General features: G+C 44.0%; 1 protein-coding gene across 6 annotated transcripts in view; it reads right to left on the minus strand.

Annotated features, from left to right (window-relative positions):
• Positions 1-8411: 8411 nt before the first annotated feature.
• Positions 8412-25958, minus strand: part of LOC137632665 (nitric oxide-associated protein 1) — a 194874-nt gene continuing 177327 nt past the window's right edge. For all 6 annotated transcript variants that reach the window (XM_068364739.1, XM_068364740.1, XM_068364741.1 and 3 more), the window contains one exon: positions 8412-8709. In XM_068364739.1, the coding sequence (XP_068220840.1) occupies positions 8522-8709 (188 nt within the window). In that variant the 3' untranslated portion in view covers positions 8412-8521. The remainder of the gene's footprint in view (positions 8710-25958) is intronic.

A 25958-nucleotide genomic window follows, 5' to 3' on the forward strand; every position in this document is an offset into this window, starting at 1 on the left:
AATGCTGTAAACATTGATTTTTAAATATGTAACTTCCCTGGTAGTTACATATAGCTTAAATCCCGCGTTTCGTCGTGCGCACGGCAGAAATTTAAATTTCGTGGCAATCGCCGCCATGACAGTAGGTGGTCATACATGAGCGCCATCTCTCATAGGTTACCAGAACCATTCCCAACATTCCACAGAAATTCCCTGCCGTTGATCAAGTTAACACCTAGGAAATTCGTTTCGCCGATATTACTTTATTCTACAATTTGGTGAAGTACCTTTTGTCTGATTATTGTCAATGGCTTTCACTGCTTGTTTTTGGATATTCTTTTGCCTTTTCACTACAATTTAGATTGACTTTGTTGGATTTTGACCTGGACTTGTTTTTCTGATTACAAAATGGCTGACTCTATAAGAAGGTGTGTTAGAGGATGCAAGACTCGTATGCCCAAGACCTCTATTGATCCTCACACAATATGTAATGGTTGCAGAGGTCAGGTATGTACTTTTGATAACAGATGTCTCGAATTTCGGTCTTTGTCTGAATTAAAGTGGAATGAGTTTGATCGCTATGTTAAGCGACTAGAGAAGGATAGACTTAGAAGACTTAGATCAACCAGTGTTCTTTCAAATAGATCTTCTGATAGTAATTTTCCTACTAATGGACATCATCCTAATATTCCTATTCCTGATCCTAAGGCAGTAGTTCCAGACCCCGCTAGGGTGTCGGAGGTAAGTGAACCTTCTTTAAAGGATGTGATGGCTGCTATTTCGGCCTTAGGTGCACAGGTTTGTTCCTTGACTTCGGAAAAAGAAGTTATGTGGGGTGCAGTGCATGGCTTGCTTGTGAATAGTGACAGTGAAGTGGAAGGTGCGTCCGTTCGTGTCCGTCCTAATCCCAGCCTGGGACCTCTTCCATGCTCCCCAAACCCTGGGAGAAGGAATGTCAAAAGGCGAAAGGATATCTCAGACCTTGATCAGCGAACGGACGTCCCCTCGAGCGATCCTGTTGACGATCCCCAGGTCGCTCCCCCTCGCCGCTGGAAAGGCGAGGTCAGAAAGTGAGCGTCCTCGTCAGATGACGCAAAACAACGACGTGGTTGGCGTCAACCACTGCTTTCAAGGCCTCTCAAGAGACGTTTGTCTCCTGCTAAACCATCCTGCAGTAACTGGAGCTCGCCGGAAATTTTTATGTCAATAGAAGACGACGTGCCAGCGTCAAAACAGTCGCGTCAGGCACTTAGTTCGTCGGAGGAAGAGGCTGCTCAGTTTACTTCTGTACACGCTTCTCCCCCTCCCCCAGATTGGGAAATGTCACAAGGACTTTCCCCTGGTGGTCACCCGACAACGGTTGACGATCCCTTGCAGCGATCAGTTCAGTTTACAGTTCACCTAGCGATAAGAATCGTGACGCTCCCTCGCAGCAATCTGGACGCGCGCAAGATTCTGGGGGCTTCAAGTGCGTCAGATCTGTCTGAGCTGAAGAGGTCGATTTCGTCCCTGTTTGACGCATACAATTCTCGAACAGACGAGGCTCGTTTAAAAGAACTGAAAGACATCAACAGGCCAAAGAAAGGAGCTGCCACTAACCAAGGAGTTACCGGACAGCGAAATTTTCCTGTGTTCACCATCGCTCCCTCGCAGCGTTCAGGACGCGTTACAGGAAGCGGCAGGGTTCTGGACGCTCCCTCGCGGCATGCTGGACGCATACAGCACGCTGGAAGCTCACGGCAACCTGGACGCATGCAGTCAGGTTTTGTCTCCACAGCTTGATAGACAAGCAGTTGTCTCTCCTTCGCGTTATGCTGGACGCGCTTCTAATGCTTCAACGCGTCATGCTGTAAGCATACAGCATGCGGGACGCATGCAGCACGCTGGAACCTCACAGCAGTCTGGACGCATGCAGTCAGGCCTTGTCCCCGCAGCATGATATACAAGTTGTTGTCTCTCCTTCACGATTCTTTAGACGCGCAGCGAACGCTTCCTCGCGTCACGCTGTTAACATACAGCATGCGGGATGCACACGAGCAAGACTTTACCTTGCAACATGCGGGTCACGATGTTGAAGCTTCCTTGCAGCATGACGGACTTATGCTGGAAGCACTTGAACTTGAGTCTCCTTCAAGACATGCGGGACGCAAGCGTGACGCTTCCTCGCAAATGGATAGTATCCTGCACGATGTTCCTTCACAACAGGATAACATTTTTGTGGAAGACGATAACCAACAGGATGACACGGTTTTGTCTCCTACCCATTCAACTCAGGGGATCGATATTCCCTTAGCCAAAGTTTTAGAGAAAGGATCCCAGGATACGCTGCAAGCAGCTGACCTTAAGAAATTACTGACGGTTCTAACATCACTGTACCCAGAGGACTTTACTCAGCCTATGCCTCAGAGCCTGCCCTCTCAGTTTTTGAAGGGTAGACCTCAAAACCATCCTCCTTCAAGAAGATGGTTCTTGCTAGATCGGTTAAGAGAGCTTTCTCAACTCTCAACCAATGGACGTCCAAGAAGAAAGATCTAGGGAAGGCCTCCTTTTCTTTTCCGCCGACTAGACTGGCCTCCAGATCTAATGTGTGGTATGAGACTGGGGAAGTTCTCGGTTTGGGAGTTCCTGCCTCCTCCCAGGGAGACTTCTCCAGACTTGTTGACGCCTCACGCAGGTCAGCCATGAGCAAGTCGAAGATTATGTTGTCCACTTCTGGGATGGACCATCTGGTGGAAGGGATTTTTAGGACAATAGAAGTCTTCAGCCTTATGGATTGGACTCTAGGAGCTCTCGTAGAGGCCACAGACCCTAAGAACGAGGCTCAAATGCATCTGATTGCCTGTCTTGATAAGGTCGTGAGGGATGGCTCTGTCGAACTTTCCGCCCTTTTCACTGCAGGAGTTCTTTAAAAAAAAGCTATGCTATGTTCCTTCTTATCTTCAGGTTTGACCCTTGCTCAGAAATCTGAACTTTTATTTACTCCTTTGGGTAATCATCTTTTCCCTCCGGACTTAGTGAAGGACTTGTCTGCAGCTCTGGCACAACAGGCTATGCAAGATCTTATCTCCAGGACTGCTAAGAAAGTCCTCCCGGCTAGTTTTCTTGCAAGGAAGCAGAAGGAACCTCCTCCCACTCGCCAGCCCTTTCATGGGAGAGCCCCTTCAAGGGGAACCCAGAGAATTTCTGCTGGAGGTCAAGCCCGCAGATTCCTAAGACAGCAAACCAAATAAAAAAAATGAGACATACAACCTTCAGACACTAGTGGGAGCCAGGCTATCCCACTTTTGGCGAGAGTGGAGCCAAAGGGGGCCAAACTCCTGGACAACCAATGTCCTCAAGGAGGGATACAAGATCCCCTTCCTGAGAATGCCTCCCATGTCGTCGAAACCCTTAAAGTTGACAACAACCTACTCAGGGGACAAGGCAGCAGCTCTTCAAGAGCAAGTCACCCTTATGCTGTCGAAATCAGCCATAGAAGTGGTAGAGGACACCTCAGAGGGGTTTTACAACAGACTTTTCCTAGTTCTGAAAAGCTCGGGGGGATGGAGACCTATTCTGGACGTCAGTCCCTTGAACAAGTTCGTCAGCAAAGTAAAATTTGCCATGGAAACTTCAGCATCAGTCCTTGCAGGCACCAGACAGGGAGACTGGATGATGTCATTGGATCTGCAGGACGCATATTTCCATATCCCAATACACCCGAACCACAGAAAATATCTAAGGTTCGTGTTCCTCAAGACCACTTATCAGTTCAAAGCACTCTGTTTTGGACTGAGCACGGCTCTCTACATTTTTACCCAAGTGGTAGCCAACGTGGCTCGCTGGCTTCACCTAAAGGGAGTAAGGATTTCTTTGTACTTGGACGACTGGCTATTCAGAGCAGAATCAAAGGAAAAGTGTCTGGAGGCTCTTCAAATGACAATCTCCTTAACGCAACAGTTCGGTTTGATGGTGAACCTGGCTAAATCTCAACTAACACCCTCACAGAATATCATTTATCTGGGGATGAGAATTCACTCAGCAGTTTTTCGGGCCTTTCCAGCCTCGAAACGGGTTCTAGATTGCCTAGTAAAGGTGCGACATTTCCTAGACCTAAGGTCCTGCTCGGTGAAATATTGGATGAGTCTCATGGGCACCCTCTCATTGATAGAATAGTTTGTTTCCCCGGGAAGACTTCATTTACGGCCTCTTCAATTTCATCTGGCAAAGTTTTAGACGAATGGTCAAAGTCTGGAAAAGTGGATGCCAATTCCCTTGTGGGTCAGGAATCACTCGAGTTGGTGGGACGATACCAACAAACTCCAGGAAGGTCTCGAACTGTATCAGAGGAACCCAGACCTAGTGTTGTAATTCGACGCCTCAGACATGGGGTGGGGTGCAACACCCGGGAAGGCCGAGATTGCGGGTCTGTGGGTAGAATCTCAGAGGAAATGGCACATAAATATCAAAGAGTTAGTGGCCATTCACCTAGCCCTCATCCACTTTCAGAAGGAAGTCCAAGGAAGATTGGTTCAGATCAACGGAGACAACACCACTGCGTTCGCTTACATCAAAAAGCAGGGAGGCACCCGTTCGGACTCACTTTACGAGGCTGCGAGAGATCTACTGTGGGCGAAAGCGAGGGATATAACCCTGATAACTCGCTTCATAGAAGGGGAAAAGAACGTCAGGGTGGATCTTCTCAGCAGAAGAAGGCAAGTTCTGATTACAGAGTGGACCCTATACCACAAGGTGTGCACCAGCCTTTGGATGTTGTGGGGTCAACCCTCGACAGACCTCTTCGCCACTCAAATGACAAAGAGGTTGCCAGTATTTTGCTCTCCAGTTCCAGACCAGGAAGCAGCCGCAGTGGACGCTTTTCTTCTAAACTGGGAGGGTCTAAACGTGTACGGTTTTTCTCCATTCAAGACCCTGGACAGAGTCCTGAAAAAGTTCAGGGAATCACCCAATGCCCGCATGACCCTGATAGCTCCATTTTGGTCCATGAGACCTTGGCTTGCGGAGATGATGGAGTGGCTGGTAGATACCCCCAGAACATTACCAAATCGGAGAGATCTACTCAAACAGCCTCACTTAGAGACCATCAGAATCTCCTCGCTCTCAATCTGACTGCCTTTCGACTATCGAAAAGCTGGCAAGAGCGAAGAGCTTTTCAAGGGAGGCTGCTCGAGCTATCGCCAGAGCTAGAAGGACATCCACTATTAGGGTTTACCAATCCAAGTGGGACATATTTAAAGTATGGTGCAGGAATAACAAACTTTCCTCTACCAGTACCTCTATAGCCAATATAGCAGATTTTCTGTTGTATCTGCGAACAAAAGAGAACCTGGCTGTGCCTACCATCAACGGTTATCGCAGCATGCTAGCCTCCGTCTTTCGTCATCGACACATTGACGTGTCAGGTAACAAGGATCTCTCAGATCTCATTAGATCTTTTGAGATTACTAAGAGGATGGATAATCCAACCCCCTCTTGGAACCTGGATGTAATCCTGGCCTTTTTAACCTCAAGTAGGTTTGAACCCTAGGATAAAGCATCTTGGAAGGATCTTACCAAAAAGACTTTTCCTAGTGGCATTGGCTATAGCAAAAAGGGTAGGAGAGTTACAAGCCATCAGCAAGAAGGTGGGCTTTAATGGAAACGATGCAGTTTGCTCCCTTCAGCTGGGCTTTCTCGCGAAGAACGAGAATCCTTCTTGACCCTGGCCTAGATCTTTTACCATCCCAGGGCTATCTCACTTGGTTGGATGGGAGAAGGAGAGAGGCCTTTGTCCAGTGAGAGCTCTGAAATTTTATCTGCACACGTCCAAGAACCTGAGAGGTCAAACCGACAACCTCTGGTGCTCAGTTAAAAAACCCTCTTTGCCATTATCAAAGAATGCCCTAGCTTTTTTCATCAAGGATTTGATAAGGGAAGCTCTCGAGAATTGTGAGGAAAGAAGTTTCCGAATCCTTAAGGTGAAACAGCATGAGGTTAGAGCTGTTGCAACTTCTATGGCTTACAAGCACAATAAGTCAATGAAGTCAATTCTGGAGGCTACTTTCTGGCGAAGTAAATCAATCTTCGCAGATTGTTATCTCAATGATGTCCACACCCAGTATGAGGGTTGCTGTTCCATGGGTCCTTACGTTACCTCCGGCGTCGTAGTTGGAGAAGGGTCTACTGCCTCTTCCCTATAACCTTTTTTATATATACCATTGCCTTTTTTCTTGTATTTCTATTCACAGGTTGTCTGTGAAGGTGGTTGTAGCCTTCCACAGTCTGGGATGCAAGTCGTTAGTTTTTTATGGTGTGTTTTTAATTTTGGAGTAGGTGGTCAGAATCAGTATCCATGGCTATGCCAGGTTAAGAAGGGTGGAGGTCTAGCCACGCTAAGGTCGAGGACCTTGTGGCAGCCCCCAAGAGACTTTTACAGCTCCCTGGGTGGATTGCTGAGTCTCTTAGGAATGCTGGCGAAATGAGGCAGGATAACTTTGAAGCCAGCTTCCTTATCAGGTAAGAACCAGATTATTGGTACTACTAATTGTAGCTATTAATAATTATATGAATTCCCAATGGGATGAGGTTTTCTACCCACCACCAATGGTGTCAATCAGCTATATATATATGTAACTACCAGGGAAGTTACATACTTAAAAATGGTATTTTCATTATAAAATTAATTTTTAAATATACTTACCTGGTAGTTACATATATAAAAGGGCCCTCCTTCCTCCCCTCTTAAAACAGGGGCATGGAATTTCTGAGGAATGTTGGGAATGGTTCTGGTAACCTATGAGAGATGGTGCTCGTGTATGACCACCTACTGTCATGGCGGTGATTGCCGCGAAATTTGAATTTCTGCCGTGCGCGCGACGAAACGCGGGATTTAAGCTATATACAGTATATGTAACTACCAGGTAAGTATATTTAGAAATTAATTTTATAATAAAAATACCATGTTAAATCTTAAATATAGTTAAATTTTCTATTTGCAGGCTATCATTTTTATTTGCTGTTAGTGTTTTGCTATTGTTTGGTAAACATTTTTTAGTTGATTTGCATAATCTACATCATGTACAATAGTTGAACATAACAAAGCGGGAGAGGTAGATGATGCACAGGGTTGAACCCTGGTTGGTCTCCATTCTTGGTGCAGGCTACCACATCTCATTCACACTCTCTCCCTCCATTGACTTGATATTTCACAGTTTTTGACTAACTGCTTGTTTAGAGAATAATAATTGTGTTTAATTTGTATTTGAAAACTGCACTTATCTACAATATAAATTGGTCACAGATTTTCATTAGTAAGCTTTACACATTTCGTTAAGTTACTCATAAAGCAATGAAAATTTTGTGAATAAATTTATAGGATAGATTAAAGCAATCTTTGATTCTAATTAAACCCCTTTTCTTAATTTTATCTTGTACAAATGCTATTAAGAATCTAGATTGGATCATCTGGAAAAATGCTTAAATTAATTATATAAACTCTCCATGTTGTTTTATAGATTCCTTTTGGATTTATGCCTCATTAAAAATCAAACACCTATTTTTTTTTCAAATAAAATTGAAATTATGTATTTCAACTAATCTTAGCTTGTTAAGATTCATAGGAGTACAGTAGTAAGGTCATACTAGAAATGAGGAATAGATGAAGTTATGCCATATGGTGTTAAGAAGCTTAAAAAATTGAGTTAAAATGTTCTTAAGTTGTGACCTCAGATTGTTAAGATTCATGGCTGCAGTACTTTTGGAGGATCATACTACAGTACAAACAAGGAATAGGTGAAGACATGTAATATGGTATTCAAAGGCTAAAATAAAAAAAGGAGAGTTCAAAGCCTAAGAGGATTTGGACAACTTATAAAAAGGGATGAGGAATTGTTGGTTACCTGTAGGAAAGCCCAGGAAATTTATGTTAGATGTGGAATTTCTAGCAGTGATGGGAGTTCAGGAAGACAGATTAATCGATAGAAAAGAAGGAAGAAGGGAGAGAACTTATTTCAGATCTAATCCTGTACAGGGAAGACAAAATAGAAATATTTAGGATAATGATAATGATTATCAATGTTTTGGGAAAAGATTCAAAGAAGCAGCTACGTTTTTTTCACAAAGGAGTTGTGTAAATAGCAGAATGATACTCAGTATGATGGAAGCATCCCAGATTCTAGGATAGTTGCTTGAAGATACAATGATTTACACGAGATGATATAAAAAACCACAGTGTGTCCATGTCACCCTACTATTTTTTTTTTCTATTTTCAAACCTAAATGAATTTGAGTGTCAATACCCATTCAGATCTGTAAAATTTCAAAGGATTTTCTTTTAAAAGCTAGCTATTGCGTATCAAAATTACTTTCAGCTTATCAAAGCTACCAAATCTTCGATAAAAAACATAACAGGGAATGGATTACCCAAATTTACAGGATTCTTTAGACACAATAAGGAAGCTTGTAATTCCAAATTTTATTAACTAAACATAGAAATACACATAAGTACAGAATATTCTAATGCATATATAACACTTATTTACAATTTACATAGTCTCGGAGGTAACTATTCATTACTTCCGGGGATCAGTAACTTGTGAGACTTATGAGCAGGAGAATTTTTTAGCCGCCTTCCTCTAAGGTTGACTACCCGAGGAAGCATTGACGGGGTTCTCAGGTATATGCCACGTCCTCCTGGGGTCCAAGCTCGGAGTTCAATAACCTGATCCTCTAATGTATTAACTGCTACCCAACCTAAAAATGAAGTTGAATTATTATAATAAATTACAGATATCTAATTTCATCTGAATATTTTCTGAAATTATATAATAGCATTTTACATATAATTCTCAATCCATGTGGCTTTTTAAAAAATATTCGATGCAATAAGTATTGCATCCTTTACCAATATGTTTCTGTAATATATTTCAGTTCAAAATTACCGGAACATATTCTGCATATAAATATTTCAAATTTGCAACATATATGCCTCTTGTATTTCCACATAGGCTACATCTTTTAACAATATTTTATAAGAAAAGGATGCTGATGCCCTTACCTAGACCAGAGGTGAATTTCTTTTCTTTAGAAATTGTTTAGTAGGAAAAAAGTACAGTTAAAGAACCAGGCAATGAATTAATTACTTATTCATATTGCAGGTAGCCTAGGAGTTGTTGCAAAAGCTCCTGGCAAAGAAGGAATACTCTTCTGCTAAATGACTCATTGACTAAATATCAAATGTAATCAGATATACCTTCAGCCAATTCTCATTTCATCATTTTAAGAAAAAAAAATGTTATTTTGATAATAAAATAAATTTTTGAATATACTTACCCGGTGATTATAATAGCTGCAACTCTGTTGCCCGACAGACAACTCTAAGGTAAAAACTCGCCAGTGATCGCTACACAGGTTGCGGGTGTGCCCAACAGCGCCATCTGTCGTCCAGATACCCAGTACTCAATGTAAACAAAGACTCAATTTTCTCCTCGTTCCACTGCGTCTCTATTGGGGAGGAAGGGAGGGTCCTTTAATTTATAATCACCGGGTAAGTATATTCAAAAATTTATTTTATTATCAAAATAACATTTTTCAATATTTAACTTAGCCGGTGATTATAATAGCTGATTCACACCCAGGGGGGTGGGTAGAGACCAGCAATATATGTTTACATTATTATGAGCTAAGAGTTTTTATTTCATTTTAGAAGTTATCAAAATAACAAAAACAAAATAAATAGGTACCTGGTAAGGAAGTCGACTTGAACAATTACTCTGCCTTTTAAGTACGTCTTCCTTACGGAGCCTCGCGATCCTCTTAGGATGCTGAGCGACCCCTAGGATCTGAAGTATCAAGGGTTGCTACCCATACAACAGGACCTCATCAAAACCCCTAATCTAGGCGCTCTCAAATGACTTTGACCACCCGCCAAATCAACCAGGATGCGAAAGGCTTCTTAGCCTTCCGGACAACCCAAAAGAACAACAATAAAAACATTTCAAGAGAAAGATTAAAAGGGTATGGAATTAGGGAATTGTAGTGGTTGAGCCCTCACCCACTACTGCACTCGCTGCTACGAATGGTCCCAGTGTGTAGCAGTTCTCGTAAAGAGACTGGACATCCTTTAGATAAAAAGACGCAAACACTGACTTGCTTCTCCAATAGGTTGCGTCCATTATACTTCGCAGAGATCTATTTTGCTTAAAGGCCACGGAAGTTGCGACAGCTCTAACTTCGTGTGTCCTTACCTTCAGCAATGCTTGGTCTTCCTCACTCAGATGGGAATGAGCTTCTCGTATTAACAGTCTGATAAAATAGGATAAAGCATTCTTTGACATAGGCAAAGATGGTTTCTTAACTGAACACCATAAAGCTTCAGATAGGCCTCGTAAAGGTTTAGTTCGTTTTAAATAGAACCTAAAAGCTCTCACAGGGCATAAGACTCTTTCTAGTTCATTGCCTACCATATTCGATAAGCTGGGAATATCGAACGATTTCGGCCAAGGTCGAGAAGGTAGCTCATTTTTGGCTAGAAAACCAAGTTGTAGTGAACATGTAGCTTTTTCTGACGAAAATCCGATGTTCTTGCTGAAGGCATGAATCTCACTGACTCTTTTAGCTGTGGCTAAGCATACCAGGAAAAGTGTCTTTAAGGTGAGATCTTTCAGGGAGGCTGATTGTAGCGGCTCAAACCTGTCTGACATGAGGAATCTTAGTACCACGTCTAAATTCCAACCAGGTGTAACCAAACGACGCTCCTTCGTGGTCTCAAAAGACTTAAGGAGGTCCTGTAGATCTTTATTGTTGGAAAGATCCAAGCCTCTATGCCGGAAGACCGATGCCAACATGCTTCTGTAGCCCTTGATAGTGGGAGCTGAAAGAGATCGTTCTTTTCTCAGGTATAAGAGAAAGTCAGCTATTTGAGCTACAGAGGTACTGGTCGAGGATACAGATACTGACTTGCACCAGTTTCGGAAGACTTCCCACTTCGATTGGTAGACTCTAAGGGTGGATGTTCTCCTTGCTCTAGCAATCGCACTGGCTGCCTCCTTTGAAAAGCCTCTAGCTCTCGAGAGTCTTTCGATAGTCTGAAGGCAGTCAGACGAAGAGCGTGGAGGCTTTGGTGTACCTTCTTTACGTGTGGCTGACGTAGAAGGTCCACCCTTAGAGGAAGACTTCTGGGAAAGTCTACTAGCCATCGAAGTACCTCGGTGAACCATTCTCTCGCGGGCCAGAGGGGAGCAACTAGCGTCAACCTTGTCCCTTCGTGAGAGGCGAACTTCTGCAGTACCTTGTTGACAATCTTGAACGGTGGGAATGCGTATAGATCTAGATGCGACCAATCTAGGAGAAAGGCATCTATATGAACTGCTGCTGGGTCTGGGATTGGTGAGCAATATATTGGGAGCCTCTTGGTCATCGAGGTTGCAAAGAGATCTATGGTCGGTTGGCCCCAAGTCTCTTGCATACATCCTTGTGGAGGGTCCATTCTGTTGGAATTACTTGTCCCTTCCGACTGAGACAATCTGCCATGACATTCAAGTTGCCTTGGATGAACCTCGTAACTAGTGATATGTTTTGACCTTTAGACCAGATGAGCAGGTCCCTTGCGATCTCGTACAACGTCAGTGAGTGGGTCCCTCCTTGCTTGGAGATGTACGCCAAGGCAGTGGTGTTGTCCGAGTTCACTTCTACCACCTTGCCTTGAAGGAGAGACCTGAAGCTTTTCAAGGCCAGATGTACTGCCAGTAGCTCCTTGCAGTTGATATGCATTATCCTTTGACTCGAGTTCCATAATCCCGAACATTCCCGACCGTCTAATGTCGCGCCCCAGCCTACGTCCGATGCGTCCGAGAACGTGGTTGGGAGTCTGAACAGCCAGGGGCAGACCCTCTCTGAGGCTGATACTGTCCTTCCACCAAGTCAGGCAAGACTTCATCTTCTCGGAAATGGGGATCGAGACCGCTTCTAGCGTCTTGTCCTTTTTCTAGTGAAATGCTAGGTGATATTGAAGAGGACGGAGGTGTAGTCTTCCTAATGACACAAACTGTTCCAGGGATGATAGCGTCCCTATCAGACTCATCCACTTCCTGACTGAACATCGTTCCTTCTTCAGCATGTTCTGGATGCATAACTGGGCTTGGCTTGTTCTGGGGGCCGACGGAAAAGCCCGAAAAGCTAGACTGTGAATCTCCATCCCTAAATACACAATAGTTTGGGATGGGACCACTTGTGACTTTTCCATATTGACAAGGAGACCCAATTCCTTGGTCAGATCTAGAGTCCACTTTAGATCCTTCAGACAGCGACGACTGGAAGAAGCTCTGAGAAGCCAGTCGTCCAAATAGAGGGAGGCTCGGATGTCCGCTAAATGAAGGAATTTGGCTACATTCCTCATCAGCCTCGTAAACACAAGAGGAGCTGTGCTTAGGCCAAAGCACAGGGCTTGAAACTGGTAGACAACCTTTTCGAAAATGAATCTCAGAAAAGGTTGGGAGTCCGGGTGGATAGGGACGTGGAAGTAGGCGTCCCTTAGGTCTAAAGAGACCATCCAGTCTTCCCTTCTGACCGCTGCTAGAACCGACTTTGTGGTCTCCATGGAGAACGTCTGCTTTGTGACAAAGACATTCAGAGCACTGACGTCTAGCACCGGCCTCCACCCTCCTGTCTTCTTTGACACCAAGAAGAGTCGGTTGTAGAATCCCGGGGTTTGATGGTCCGAGACTTTGACCACCGCTCCCTTCTCTAGTAAAAGAGACACTTCCTGTTTCAAGGCTCGTCTCTTGTCTTCCTCTCTGTACCTGGGAGAGAGATCGATGGGAGACGTTGCTAGAGGGGGTTTCCGTACAAACGGGATCTTGTACCCCTCTCTGAGCAACTTCACAGATTGTGCATCTGCGCCTCTCTTTTCCCAGGTCTGCCAGAAGTTCTTGAGTCTGGCTCCCACTGCTGTCTGAAGAAGCTGGCAGTCAGACTCTGCCCTTAAAGGACTTGGTTCCTTTCTTCTTTCCTCGTTTCCCTTCGGCACGAGCACCTCCTCTGCTGGAGGCTCTGCCACGAAAGGGCGGAATAAAACGGGACGCTGGAGTGTCCATCCTTGGTCTAGCTGACAAGGTAGGCAAAGGGGTGGCTTTGCGAGCGGAGGACGCAACAAGATCGTGAGTGTCCTTCTGTATCAAAGAAGCGGCAATTTCCTTAATCAGGTCTTCTGGAAAAAGGCACTTGGAAAGAGGAGCAAACAGAAGTTCGGATCTCTGGCATGGTGTAACTCCAGCTGAAAGGAATGAGCATAGGTTTTCACGCTTCTTAAGGACTCCGGACACAAATGATGCAGCAAGCTCATTAGACCCATCACGTACGGCCTTGTCCATGCAGGACATAATGAGCAAGGAAGTCTCCTTCTCTGTCGGAGAGATCTTTCTGCTTAGAGCTCCTAGACACCAGTCTAAGAAGTTAAAAACTTCGAAGGCTCTAAAGATACCTTTCAAAAGGTGGTCCAGGTCCAAAGATGACCAACATATCTTTGAGCGTCTAATGGCAAGGCGGCGGGGAGAGTCTACAAGACTTGAGAAGTCGCCCTGGGCAGAGGCAGGAACTCCCAAGCCGAGAACTTCTCCCGTGGCATACCAGACGCTCGATCTAGAAGAGAGTCTAGCAGGGGGAAACGTAAAAGCTGTCTTCCCTAAACTCTTCTTGGACTGCAGCCATTCTCCTATCACCCGCAAAGCTCTCTTGGACGAGCGTGCGAGGACGAGTCTAGTAAAGGCAGGAGTGGTTGACGGCATGCCTAACACAAACTCTGACGGAGGAGAACGCGGAGCCACAGAAACAAACTGGTCCGGAAACATCTCTTTGAAAAGGGCCAAAACTTTCCTAAAGTCCAAAGAGGGTTGCGTAGACTTAGGCTCGTCCAGTTCTGAATGCGGTTCATCTACGTGTGCAGCAACATCATCATCAGAAAGTCCCTCATCCGATAACTGATGAGGGAACGGCAACGGAGTGGGAAACGGCTGGTTAGCTGAGTCCGGTCGCACGGGTGCATGCGTGACTGAGCCGGACGCAACGTCATGGAACTGTTGCCCAGTCTGTGAGCTGGCAACAACCATAGCAGCGCGGGGACGCACAGCGTCTACTCCAGACTGTCTGGACTGATGTGGGTGAGCAGTGGCAACCACACTGGGTTGCGGAGGTTGACGCACCGCGTCAAAACAAAACAACTCTGACGGTTGTTGAACCTCACGAACGTCAACGGAGACCTCCGTGCGTCGCTGAACGTCAACATGCGGCTGGCAGATCACACTGGAACGCATGGGTGGCGGAACTCTCTCAACTGGTGTGCGTGAGAAGGTTACCTCAGCGTCCACAGGACGCACAACCGATCGTGTGGGCGGTTGTAGGCAAGGAGCTGCACTAGCTGGTGCGGCAGCAACCTTCTCCGCACGAAAGTCCTGCATAAGAGACGTTAGTTTAGACTGCATGTCTTGCAGTAGAGACCACTTAGGGTCTACAGGAGCAGGTGCGGCGACAGACGGTGTAACTGTCTGAAGCGGTACCGCTTTGCCTCTCTTAGGCGGTGAGCAGTCATCAGATGACGGCAGCGAGTCCGAACTGACCCAGTGGCTACAACTGGGCCGTTGGACTTGTGCGGAAGGGACCGACTTGCGCTTTAACGGTAGTGAGACCTTGGTCCAGGGTTTCTTGCGAGAAACACCTTCCGAAGACGAGGTATAAATGGGCTCTCTCGTCTTAGTTAGGCAGGGGCGATCTTGAGTAGATAAGCCCGATACCACGGAGGGAACGTCTGTTCGCTGATTAAAGCCTCTCGAACCCATTTGTCGTACGACATTGCTTCTCCCCTGGACTTGGAGGCTTGCAAGAGGTCCCGGACTAGGAGGACGACAGGCACGAACAGACGAACCCTCAAGCGCAACACTATCCACAACACTATCACTCGGCACTTTAGCACTTCCCACTGCACTTTTGCACTTAAGCTCCTTCACATCCGCCATGAGCTGATTACGGTCACTAGCAAGGGACTCAACTCTCTCACCCAGAGCCTGGATGGCACGCATCATATCAGCCATCGAAGGTTCCTGAGTGCCAGGAGGGGGGTTAGGAGCAACCACTACAGGGGAAGGAATAGGTTGTGGGGCATGAGGAGAGGATATATCAACAGAACGAGAAGAACTTCTCCTAACTCTATCTCTCTCTAGCCTACGTGTATACTTTTGGAATTCGATAAAATCGAATTCCGAAAGCCCAACGCACTCCTCACACCGATCTTCCAATTGACAGGTTTTATCCCGACAATTGGAACAAACAGTGTGAGGGTCGATAGAAGCCTTTGGAAGACGCCTTGAACAGTCCCTAGCATTACACTTCCTAAATTTTGGGACTTGTGAAGGGTCAGCCATTTTGAATTGGTCAAAGGGAAATTCAAAAAACTATCAAAAAGTCATCAACAAAGAATCCGTTATCAAAAAGAGTTCAAGGATTTGTGTGAAGAGAAACCCTGCACAGCGAAAGCTCAAAACTAGAATAAAGTACTTCACCAATTAGTTGTGAAAAAACTCCAGTTTAGCAACAGCGAGTAAGTACGTCTTGTCGATAGCACGACAGAGAGAAAATTGAGTCTTTGTTTACATTGAGTACTGGGTATCTGGACGACAGATGGCGCTGTTGGGCACACCCGCAACCTGTGTAGCGATCGCTGGCGAGTTTTTACCTTAGAGTTGTCTGTCGGGCAACAGAGTTGCAGCTATTATAATCACCGGCTAAGTTAAATATTGAAAAATACAACTGTCACTTTGTGTAATGAGAAAGTTACTAGATGGCCATGGGTATGTAGAGTGGACCCATGCCTTCAAGGGCCCGGCCGGTATGCCAATATATGAGGTCATACGACGAAAAAAACAAAATCCTGAAAAAATTTACTGAGCTTCGAATGGCAATGGAGAATGTGTATACAAAACATTTTGTCAAAATTCCTCTTACTTTCATAGTTATAGGGTAAATAGTAAAAGTAACTCAATGAGCCAAAAACACTGATCTCTACAAGAAAATGCAGCATTTCTTGTTATCATAAATTTTGATAATTATTACATTTTAGTATACATAAATTTGTGAACAATGGTATCTGTATAGATTCCATGAGTCACAAGACAAAGTATTAAAACCATCGACCTTCGGTGCAAGCACAAACTTCATGGAGAGTACACATTTGAGTTTAACCTCTGACATACGCTCGCTTTTGTCTGTTTTTCTTGGTTTTGGCAAAAATTTCATCATGCCAAAGAGGAAAACACAATTTCAACATCTCGCTAACATAATGAAGAAAATTGGCTCTAATAAGAGTTAAGAAGTGGGTAATATCAGCGATATTAGTGAAGGAGAGTGAGTTGTGAATGAATTAGCAACCAGGAGCCTAAAGAAGCAAAATATTGAGCAAAGGGATCTTCATTTATGATTAATTATGATTAACATAATTTTTGGTTTATCAATATCCAAAAAAGAACATAAAATTCATAATAATAATGATTTATTAATATTGTCTTTGTAAAAATAAAAAAAAAAATAAAAAAATTTAATGCCCGTATCTCAAAACTATACTTATTGAACTGCAAATTTTATCTTCTCCCCTAGTTTTAAAGATATAGCATTGAAATTTGGTATATAACTTAGAAAGACTATAAAACAATAAAATAGAGCTCTTTTTTCCCAATTTCTCATATTTTTTCCTTGCTTTATAGGTTTTATTATTTTACCATATTGAAAAAAATTTCATATCTAGCAAAAAAATTTCTTTTAGAAAAAACTCTCTATCTAATTGGCGGTCTACATATGGTAGTAATCCCAGGTCTTAATATCAATTATCAAGGGAGGAGATGGAATTTGAAAAACACTAATTTTCAGGATAAATCTCCCTAGAGTAGCAAAACCGAAGGTCAGAGGCAAAAATCCTATGCAGTTTGGAGATGTCCTAAGTCACCTTATTACGTGGTATGAATGTCAAAGTCCTGCCTTTAAAAAATGGCATTAGCTGGCAGGCCCCCTAACACTTGAAAAAATCATAGAAAGAATAAGACACAGTGATGCCTCTCAATACAAAAGCTTCTGCATACAAATTTTTCATGATGGAAAACAAGATGACAAGATTTTCATAACTCATATTGCGAAAAATATTTCATGCTACGAAACGAGGTGCGGTACAAGATTCGTCCGACCGCCAAGACTAATTTCAAATTTTGCGCACTGTTAGCCGTAAATGCGCCACCATCTTCCCACGCTCCTATTGGTTACCTCCCTACTCTAATGATAGTTACTACTATACAATTCTTCTCTCCTATCGGTTACCATCTATCCCATCATGCATCTACATAACGGCCTCTCTCACTCATTTCGTTCAAGTACAGTGCTATTGTTAACATTGAATTTGTGTATGCGACTTTGCTTTCGTGATTTTACGTACTGAACTGTATCATGTTGCGTTGTTTAACTCATTACGTTAATAGCCATGGGTCCAAATAAAGTTGCTGGTGTTCAGGGCAAGAAAAAGTAGATGCTTTCTATGGAGCCGAGACTTGAGATTATAAAGAAGTACGAGACTGGCATGAGGTTAATTATAATCGCTAAGGAATACTGTATGGCAAAAATCCGTCTATGATAGGAACCATCCTTAAACAGAAGGAAGCCATCAACGAAGCAACACCTACTAAGGACATGACTGTTTTCTTCAGCAAAAGGAGCCACATCCATGATGAAATGGAGAGACTGCTGCTTATTTGGATTAAGGACAAAGATATTGTTGGTGACACGATCACCATGACGATAATCTGCAAGAAGGCTAGCACCATTTACGCTAATCTCATACGTGGTCAGGCCGGATAGGATGCAGGAGAAGGGACATAGAAGCAGGCAACCCCAAAGTTCAAGGCTTCTTGGGGTGGTTTGAAAAATCTCAGAGACGGTCTAGCATTCATTCGGTGGTGCAGCATGAGGAGGTTGCCAGGTCAGATACAAAAGCGGCCAAAGCCTTTGTTAAGATGTTCAACGAATTGACTCTTCATGAAGGCTACAGTCCCCGGCAAGTCTTGAACTGTGATGAAACTGGGCTTTTTAGGAAGAAAATGCCTTGTCGGATGTACATTACGGTGGAAGAAAAGAAGCTACAAGGGCATAAGCCTATGAAGGACAGGCTTACCCTTGTACTCTGTACAAACATCAATTGTGATTATAAGGTGCTCCTGGTGTATCAAACTCGGACACTCCTCGAGCCTTCAGGGAACACAAAGTGCTTAAGGAAAAGCTTACAGTGATGTGGAGGTCTAATGTAAAAGCCTGAGTAACAAGAACCTTGTTCACAGAGTGGGTAAACCTTTGCTCCATCCCGACTGTGAAAAAATATTTGGAAGAGAAGTGCCTCCCCCTGAAATGCCTGCTGACCTCAAGAAAGATATCCTAGCCGAGTATTCGTCCAACAAGAATCTATCTTCCACCTAACACCTAGCCTCTCCTCTATCCCATGGACCAGCAAGTGAATTCAAACTTTAAGAAACTCTGCACAATGTTTCAAAATCACTGAGAGCACAAACCTCATCCTGCTTGAATTTTGGAATGAGCATTTCGATGTTGTGATATGCCTCAGACTCGTCGATACAGCTTGGCAGGAGGTCCGAGGCGCACCTTGAACTCTGTGTGGAAGAAGGTGTGGCCTGATGCTGTCTCTGCATGAGTTTTCCAGGGTTTCAAGGTAGGCCAAGCTGAAGCCTATGCCGAGAAAGTTGACTATCCTGAACCTTTTGTTCAATCTGAGGTGGTTGAGATCGTTAGACTCGGGATGTCCATGGATCTGGAAGTTGATTAGGACGACATTAAAGAGCTTCTCGAGTAGCACCAAGAGGAACTTACAACGGACGACCTGAGGGAGTTGGAGGCCATGCAACTGAACGTCGTTCAGAAACAGTTTACTAGCAGCGAGGAGGAGGAGGATGATCCACTGACAAAAGCAGAAATTAAGGAAGGTCTGGCTGGCTACCATATAATGGCGGCTCTTGTAGAAAAGAGACACCCAGAAAAAGTTAACGCCGGTCATCTTCTTGAGCAGGTTAATGATGTTTGCCCAAATCATTTCAGGAACATTGCAAGAAGCAGGAAGAAATATGCTTCCTTGGATAGATTTTTTTTTAAAGAGGCCTTCAATACTAGTAGGCCAAGAGGAAGTTGAAAGTGATCCATAAAGAAATCAAAAAGTAAAAGTGGCAGTGATGAAGAAAATAATTAAATTTAGAAAATATAAGATGTAAAGTGAAAAAAAATACAAAATTAGAAAAAGGCAAAGAAGAAAAAAAAAAGAAATTTAATTTTAAGTTTATAGTAAAGTCAAGAGTTAAAATTTTCTGTAATTTGTTAATGTGTTTCGTAAAGTTAAGTGTTAATGTTTTCTTCCATTTATTGATGTGATTTGTAAAGTTAAGTGTTTATGTTTTCTGCCACTTGTTAATGTTTTCTGCTGTTTGTCATCCTACTCTACCGCCCCGTCCCTTCGCTCTCGGACATCGCCTCCCTCCAACGGTAAGGTTCTACATTTTTGTTATTGTATTTTCCACTTACTATTGCAATGTTGTACTGTCTGTTCTAATTATACATCTACTTTAACAGGTTATTATTGAATGACCCAAATGGTTGTATTTCGTTGTGTTTAGTGGAGTTTAGCCTTATCATAAAAATTTAATGTGGTGTTTTTGTAGGGCTTGGAACAAATTAGACTATTAATACGTAAAAGGCAACTCATATTGCAAAATAATCATGATACAAAAGCCACTACGGAACCAATTAGAGAGAGAGAGAGAGAGAGAGAGAGAGAGAGAGAGAGAGAGAGAGAGAGAGAGAGAGAGAGAGAGAGAGAGAGAGAGAGAGAGAGAGAGAGAGAGCCTTGCCTTACCTTGCCTTATTTTATGTTTGGGTTCCCCCAGGTTCCTCAGTGTGAGGCACCTTGTATATCCACCAGAGAGTTGCTAATGCTTCTTCCGGTGTATTTTGCATCTTCCAGTCTTGGATGGTCTGGGATGCATCTTAGGTATTTATCGAGCTTATTCTTAAACACATCTACGCTCACTCCTGATATGTTTCTTAGATGAGCTGACAGCGCATTAAATAGTTGCTGCATTATCGATGCTGGTGCGTAGTGAATTAATGTCCTGTGCGCCTTCCTTAGTTTTCCTGGTATATTTTTTGGCACTATTAATCTACCTCGGCTTGCTCTTTCTGATATTTTTAGCTCCATGATGTTTTCAGTAATTCCTTCTATTTGCTTCCATGCTTGTATTATCATGTAGCGTTCTCTTCTCCTTTCTAGACTGTATAGTTTTGAAAATTTCTGTCTTTCCCAGTAGTCAAGGTCCTTAACTTCTTCTATTCTAGCAGTATAGGACCTTTTTACACTCTATTTGTGCAATACCATTTTGGTAATGTGGGTACCATATCACATTACAGTACTCGAGTGTACTACGTACATAAGTTTTGTAAAGCATAATCATGTGTTCAGCTTTTCTTGTTTTAAAGTGTCTGAATAACATTCCCATTTTTGCTTTACATTTAGCCAACAGTGTTGCTATTTGGTCGTTGCATAACATATTCCTATTTAACATTACACCAAGGTCTTTAATTGCTTCTTTGTTTGTGATTGTCTTGTTATTAGGTCCCTTGTATGCATATACCATTACTTCTCTGTTTCCATAATTTATTGATTCAAATTTATCAGAGTTAAATACCATCCTATTTATCTCCGCCCATTCATATATTTTGTTTAGATCTCTTTGTAGTGAGTTCCTATCTTCATCACAAGTAATTTCTCTACTTATTCTTGTGTCATCGGCGAAACTTCTCACAACAGTTTTCAACATCACAGTCTATGTCTGAGATCATAATAACAAACAGCAGTGCAGCTAATACCGTGCCTTGTGACATGCCAGATATTACCTGAGCTTCATCTGATTTCTCGTCATTTGCAACCACTATCTGTTTTCTGTTTTGCAGGAATTCTTTTACCCATTTTTCTATCTTTCCCACAATATTATGCTTTCTCATTTTTTTTTCTAATATATTATGGTCTACCTTATCAAAGGCTTTTGCAAAATCTAGATAGATCACACCTGTGTCTTTTTCATTTATCATATTTTTGTATATGTTTTCATAGTGTGCTATCAGTTGGGTTTGTGTACTTTTTCCGGGCACAAAACCGTGTTGACCTATATTAAACAAATTATTTTTAACCAAATGATTCATTATTTTCTTTTTTATTACCCTCTCATACACTTTCATAATATGTGATATTAGACTAACAGGTCTATAATTGCTTGCCTCTAGTCTTGATCCACTTTTGAAGATAGGGGTTATATAAGCTAATTTATGTTTAACATATAACTCGCTCATATCTACACTTTGTCTTAGCAGTATTGCAAGCGGCTTCGCGATAGTGTTTGCAGTTTTTTTTTAACAAAATCGCTGGAACTCCATCTGGTCCGGCTGCCGATCCATTTTTAATTTTGTTTCTGGGCTCGAACCTGTGCCGCCCAGTGAATAAGCTCCATTTAGCACTTATTCTTAGGTAATTTACTGCTAAATATACCAGAGAAAAAATGTAAAGGAGTGCTAGGTTAACTAGCTCGCTCACCTATTGGTGTCGGTATAAAATTGGGCGTATATTCCAGAGGTCCCGCACTATTTAGATTAATCCACGACAGAGAACCCCAATAGAGGAGAGCCGTTCAACCTCACTCGGTACTACTACAATGCATCCGCTCAGAACCCAACTCCTTTTAGCACAACGAGCAAAGTAACCCGCATTTTTCTGGTGCTCTCGAATTTTGGATATTTTCTAGTGAATTATGGCTTCTTCGTCGGTTTCCCAGGAGACACCGTCTAAGTTAAGTACCAAGCTGGATTTTACTGTGTTTTGAGCAACCTAGATCGTTTAATATTTATATTATAGGAGTTTATTCTCTTCGTTCATACCGATCTTGCTTGATTTCACTACAGTTGGTACTCCTGTTTTTGAGAGCTTTTAATTTTCACTTGCGGTGTTACTATGTGTATTATTTTTATTATCAAATATTATTTGTTATTGTGAATATTCATTATTTAGCGTTTAGAATCCTCGTGGTTCAATTTTTGGGCCGATATCATTTACGTATCGCTATGGCTGCCGACCGTGCTAAGGCGGCAATGTTATTTTTAGCCATCTGGTGTGTCTTTTGTGATTTAATTATTATGTTGCATGCCTTGCCCAAAAATTTTCTATGTGTTTATTCATATATTTAACGCTATTATTATTATTATAATGAATATTTGTGCCATTACTCCGTTTGATCTGTCTGGTTGGGGATCGTCAGTTGGTAGCCCTGCTGCCTCGTATCACGTGATCCTCCCCCACGCTCCCCCTCTAGCTAGGTGGGAGGCTAGGCTTCTCCCCCTCCACTAAGGGACCGTTGCCTTCCCTCCTTTTAGAGGGGGTAGTTAAGTGTTTATGGACTTTGTCCTCCGGGTGGCCCGGCGGTTTAGTCTCTGTCTAGTCTGGTTGGCCACCGGTCTACAGAGTTGGATCCCGGTGCACCCTATTTTATATTCACTTTTCATTCTGGCTTATGTTATACGAAACCCTCCGGGTTCGATTGGCAGTTCTTAGTTACAGTTCCGCCCCCCTATTATTTTATAACATTTCCTATGATGATTATATATGACAGTTCACTACCCCGGAGTCACTAAAGGAATTGGTATTGAATATACCTTTATTTCCCGGCCCGGGGTCTACCCCACCCTGGGAAATCAGACACTATGTGTCTTAATTCCTTGTTATTGCATCCTTTTTTATGCTCCCGGCTTGACCGGAATGGATGGCTATACTTTAGTTTCAAGTTAGACTTATGTTTAGGCCCGGGACCTCTGGTCCCGCCCCTATGTAAGAATATTACAGTTAAGCTCTAACCTTACGTTAGACCTATGTTAGGCCCGGGTCCTCCGGACCCGCCCCTATTTAAAAAAAAAAAAAAAAAAAAAAAAATAATAATAATAATAAGTACAGTTAAGCTCTAATCTTGTGTTAGACCTATGTTAGGCCCGGGTCCTCCGGACCCGCCCCTACTTAAAGAATAGTACAGTTAAGCTCTAATCTTGTGTTAGACCTATTTTAGGCCCGGGTCCTCCGGACCCGCCCCTACTTAAAAGAATAGTACAGTTAAGCTCTATTCTTGTGTTAAACCTATGTTAGGCCCGGGTCCTCCGGACCCGCCCCTACTTGAAGAATAGTACAGTTAAGCTCTAATCTTGTGTTAGACCTATGTTAGGCCCGGGTCCTCCAGACCCGCCCCTACTTAAGAGAATTACAGTTTCTCATATACTATTCTTTTTACAGATGGTGCATTGTCTGACGCCGGCCTGTGCAGCTGTTCTGCACCAGCCTTGTGGCCACTCCGTCTGCCGATCTCACGCCCCTTGTGGGGTTCAACTGGAAGACGTTGTGGTATGGCACCCGGATAACTGTGTGATTTGCTTCGACCTCATCACTACCCTTGGATCTGACTCGGTGAGTCCCGTTGGCTATATTGCCTTCTTATTTTATTTACTATTAGTAAGATATCTATGGTCTTGAAGGACCATTGGGAGTCTCCCTTTTATAATTCCCACTATTATTTCAGGCATCCCCGGAGCAAAAGTCTGCGGCTCGGGCCACACTGAAGGTGTGGGTTGGTGGGTTTGCCCGGAATGTGAAGTCTAAGCGGCCGTACGTCCTATCTGAGGACTACTGCACCATGGTTTACCCCAACGCCAAGTCTTCAGCTGCTGTGGCTAGGCATGTGGCAGCTCCCATCATTGCCCACATTGATGCCACTATAACGGGTCTCATCGACCCAGAGCAAGATCCATCGGACGCCCCCGGAGGTCTGGAGGACAATGTTGCCTCCATGAACCTGGACGTCGAACCAATGTTGCTAGACGAGCCGGATACAGGTAGGGTGGTAAGTGAGGCAGGTGTGTCCGGCGCTGAGATTCCTATCCTCAGCCCCGCTCTTTCTTCTTCTTCTGATCGCTCTTCCTTTCTTGGATTTTCTGGGGACCGTGATTCGTCTCAACGTTCATACCCGGTTCCCCCTAAGGATAAGTCTACTTCAAGGACCTTACCCAAAGCTCGCAAGCCTCACAAGACTTCTCATGGCTCTAAACATGGTACGAACCCGTCTTCAAAGACCTCTGGTTCCTCCTCTAAGTCTCACGACCCGGGAGTTCCTTCCGCCCCTCCTGCTGCTAGCCCGGGCCTTTCCGAATCAGCTATGCTTCGCATCGTGTCGGAGATGCAGGCAAAGTTGGTTTTGGAGATGCAGTCGAGGATGGACACGATGTTCTCTAACTTCGGTCAGAGAATTGGGGCTTTAGAGCAAGGAGCTCCGGAGAGAGTCCAAAGCTCTCTCATACCGGATGCCTCTAAGCTCCCGCCGTTTGCCAAGAACAACCCCTGGCGGATGGCTCTTCATTCCCCGTTCTCAGACGGAATGTTGACTCTGGAGGGCCTTGGCACTCGTCCTCTAGAGGACTTTGAATTCTTTCCTCCGGGTCTGGCATTTCCATTTCATGGTTATGCCAGACTTACCGAGGAAGCTTTAGTCCGATTAGACAAGGTCCCCAAAGAGACGGTCATCTTCCCGAAGGAGCAAGCCCAATCTGTTTGGGCCAGATTTTTGAATGACATCGGCTGCACTAACACCATGCTGACGCCTTATAAAAGCTCCTTTACGATGTTCTTAATGGACAAGAACACCTTGACTCCATGCGTCAATAAGGTGGCAGAGCTTGCCTTTCAATATGCTCTAGAGGAGAAGCCCTTGCCTCCCATCCGAGAGGTGGATCCAATCTCCCTCCTTCTTCCCTCAGGTATTGAGTGTTGGGACAACGTCCATACCACCTTTACCTCCGGCAAGCTTGCAGCAGACTGTGCCTCAGTCTTGTTTAGTGAGAAGCTTCCCCGTCTCCCGGAATCCCTCATTAAACAGGAATATGATTCCCGTCTACGTGTGGGCCGTACTCTAAACCTGGCCACATCCACGGAGTCGATAGCCTTGACTTACGATACGGAGAGTATTTTTAAGTCTCTCAACAAGGCTACGTTACAGTCTTTATATTATGACTTGTATGACTTCGCTACTGCTAAACGCAGATGTCGCAAGCATGTTCTAGCTGAGGCGACGATTAGGCATGAACCTAATAAACTCATCCGGTCCTCCTGTTGGGGTTCAAATCTCTTCCCCGAGGATCTCGTAGAGGAAGTCTTGGCGGAGGCCACTAGGGTTAATCAGAGCCTTAAAGCCCGTTGGGGTTTGACCCCTAAACGCAAGTATGACCCCGGGGTAGGAAGAAGCTTAGACCATATACCTCCACCCAGTTCAGGCAACAACAGAGTGCTTCATCCAACTTCCGGCTGCCTCTTCCTCCATCTTCTGTTGTCCCTGCACAGCCTTCCACCTCTCGGGCTCCTTCGGATGACTATGTCACCGTTCTGCTACCTAAGAGCCAGCTTTCTGGTGCCTCCGCCACTTCCCCTGCCTTTAACCAGTCCTACGAGGCTCATAGCTCTTCCCAGAGTTATGGTAGAGGTAGAGGCTACCACCGTGGCTCTAACCAGAACAAAGGCAGGGGAAGAGCCTTTCGCAGAGGAAAGAACTTCCGAGGCGGACGTGGAGGCAACTCCTCAAACCAATACTGAGGTGCAGCAGGTAGGGGGGAGGCTCTATGCCTTCCGCAACAAATGGAGGTTCAGTCCCTGGGCGTTCAGTATCATCTCCAAGGGACTAGGGTGGAGTTGGATTCAAGGACCTCCTCCTCCGAACAAATTTCGTCAACATTCCACTCCGGACCTGGTCGAATTTGTCCAGGATCTTTTACAAAAGAACGCCATACAAGAAACGAAACATCTGAAGTTTCAAGGTCGGCTGTTCAGTGTCCCGAAGAAGGATTCA

This window comes from Palaemon carinicauda, chromosome 41, assembly GCF_036898095.1.
Source record: "Palaemon carinicauda isolate YSFRI2023 chromosome 41, ASM3689809v2, whole genome shotgun sequence".
Lineage (NCBI taxonomy): Eukaryota > Metazoa > Arthropoda > Malacostraca > Decapoda > Palaemonidae > Palaemon > Palaemon carinicauda.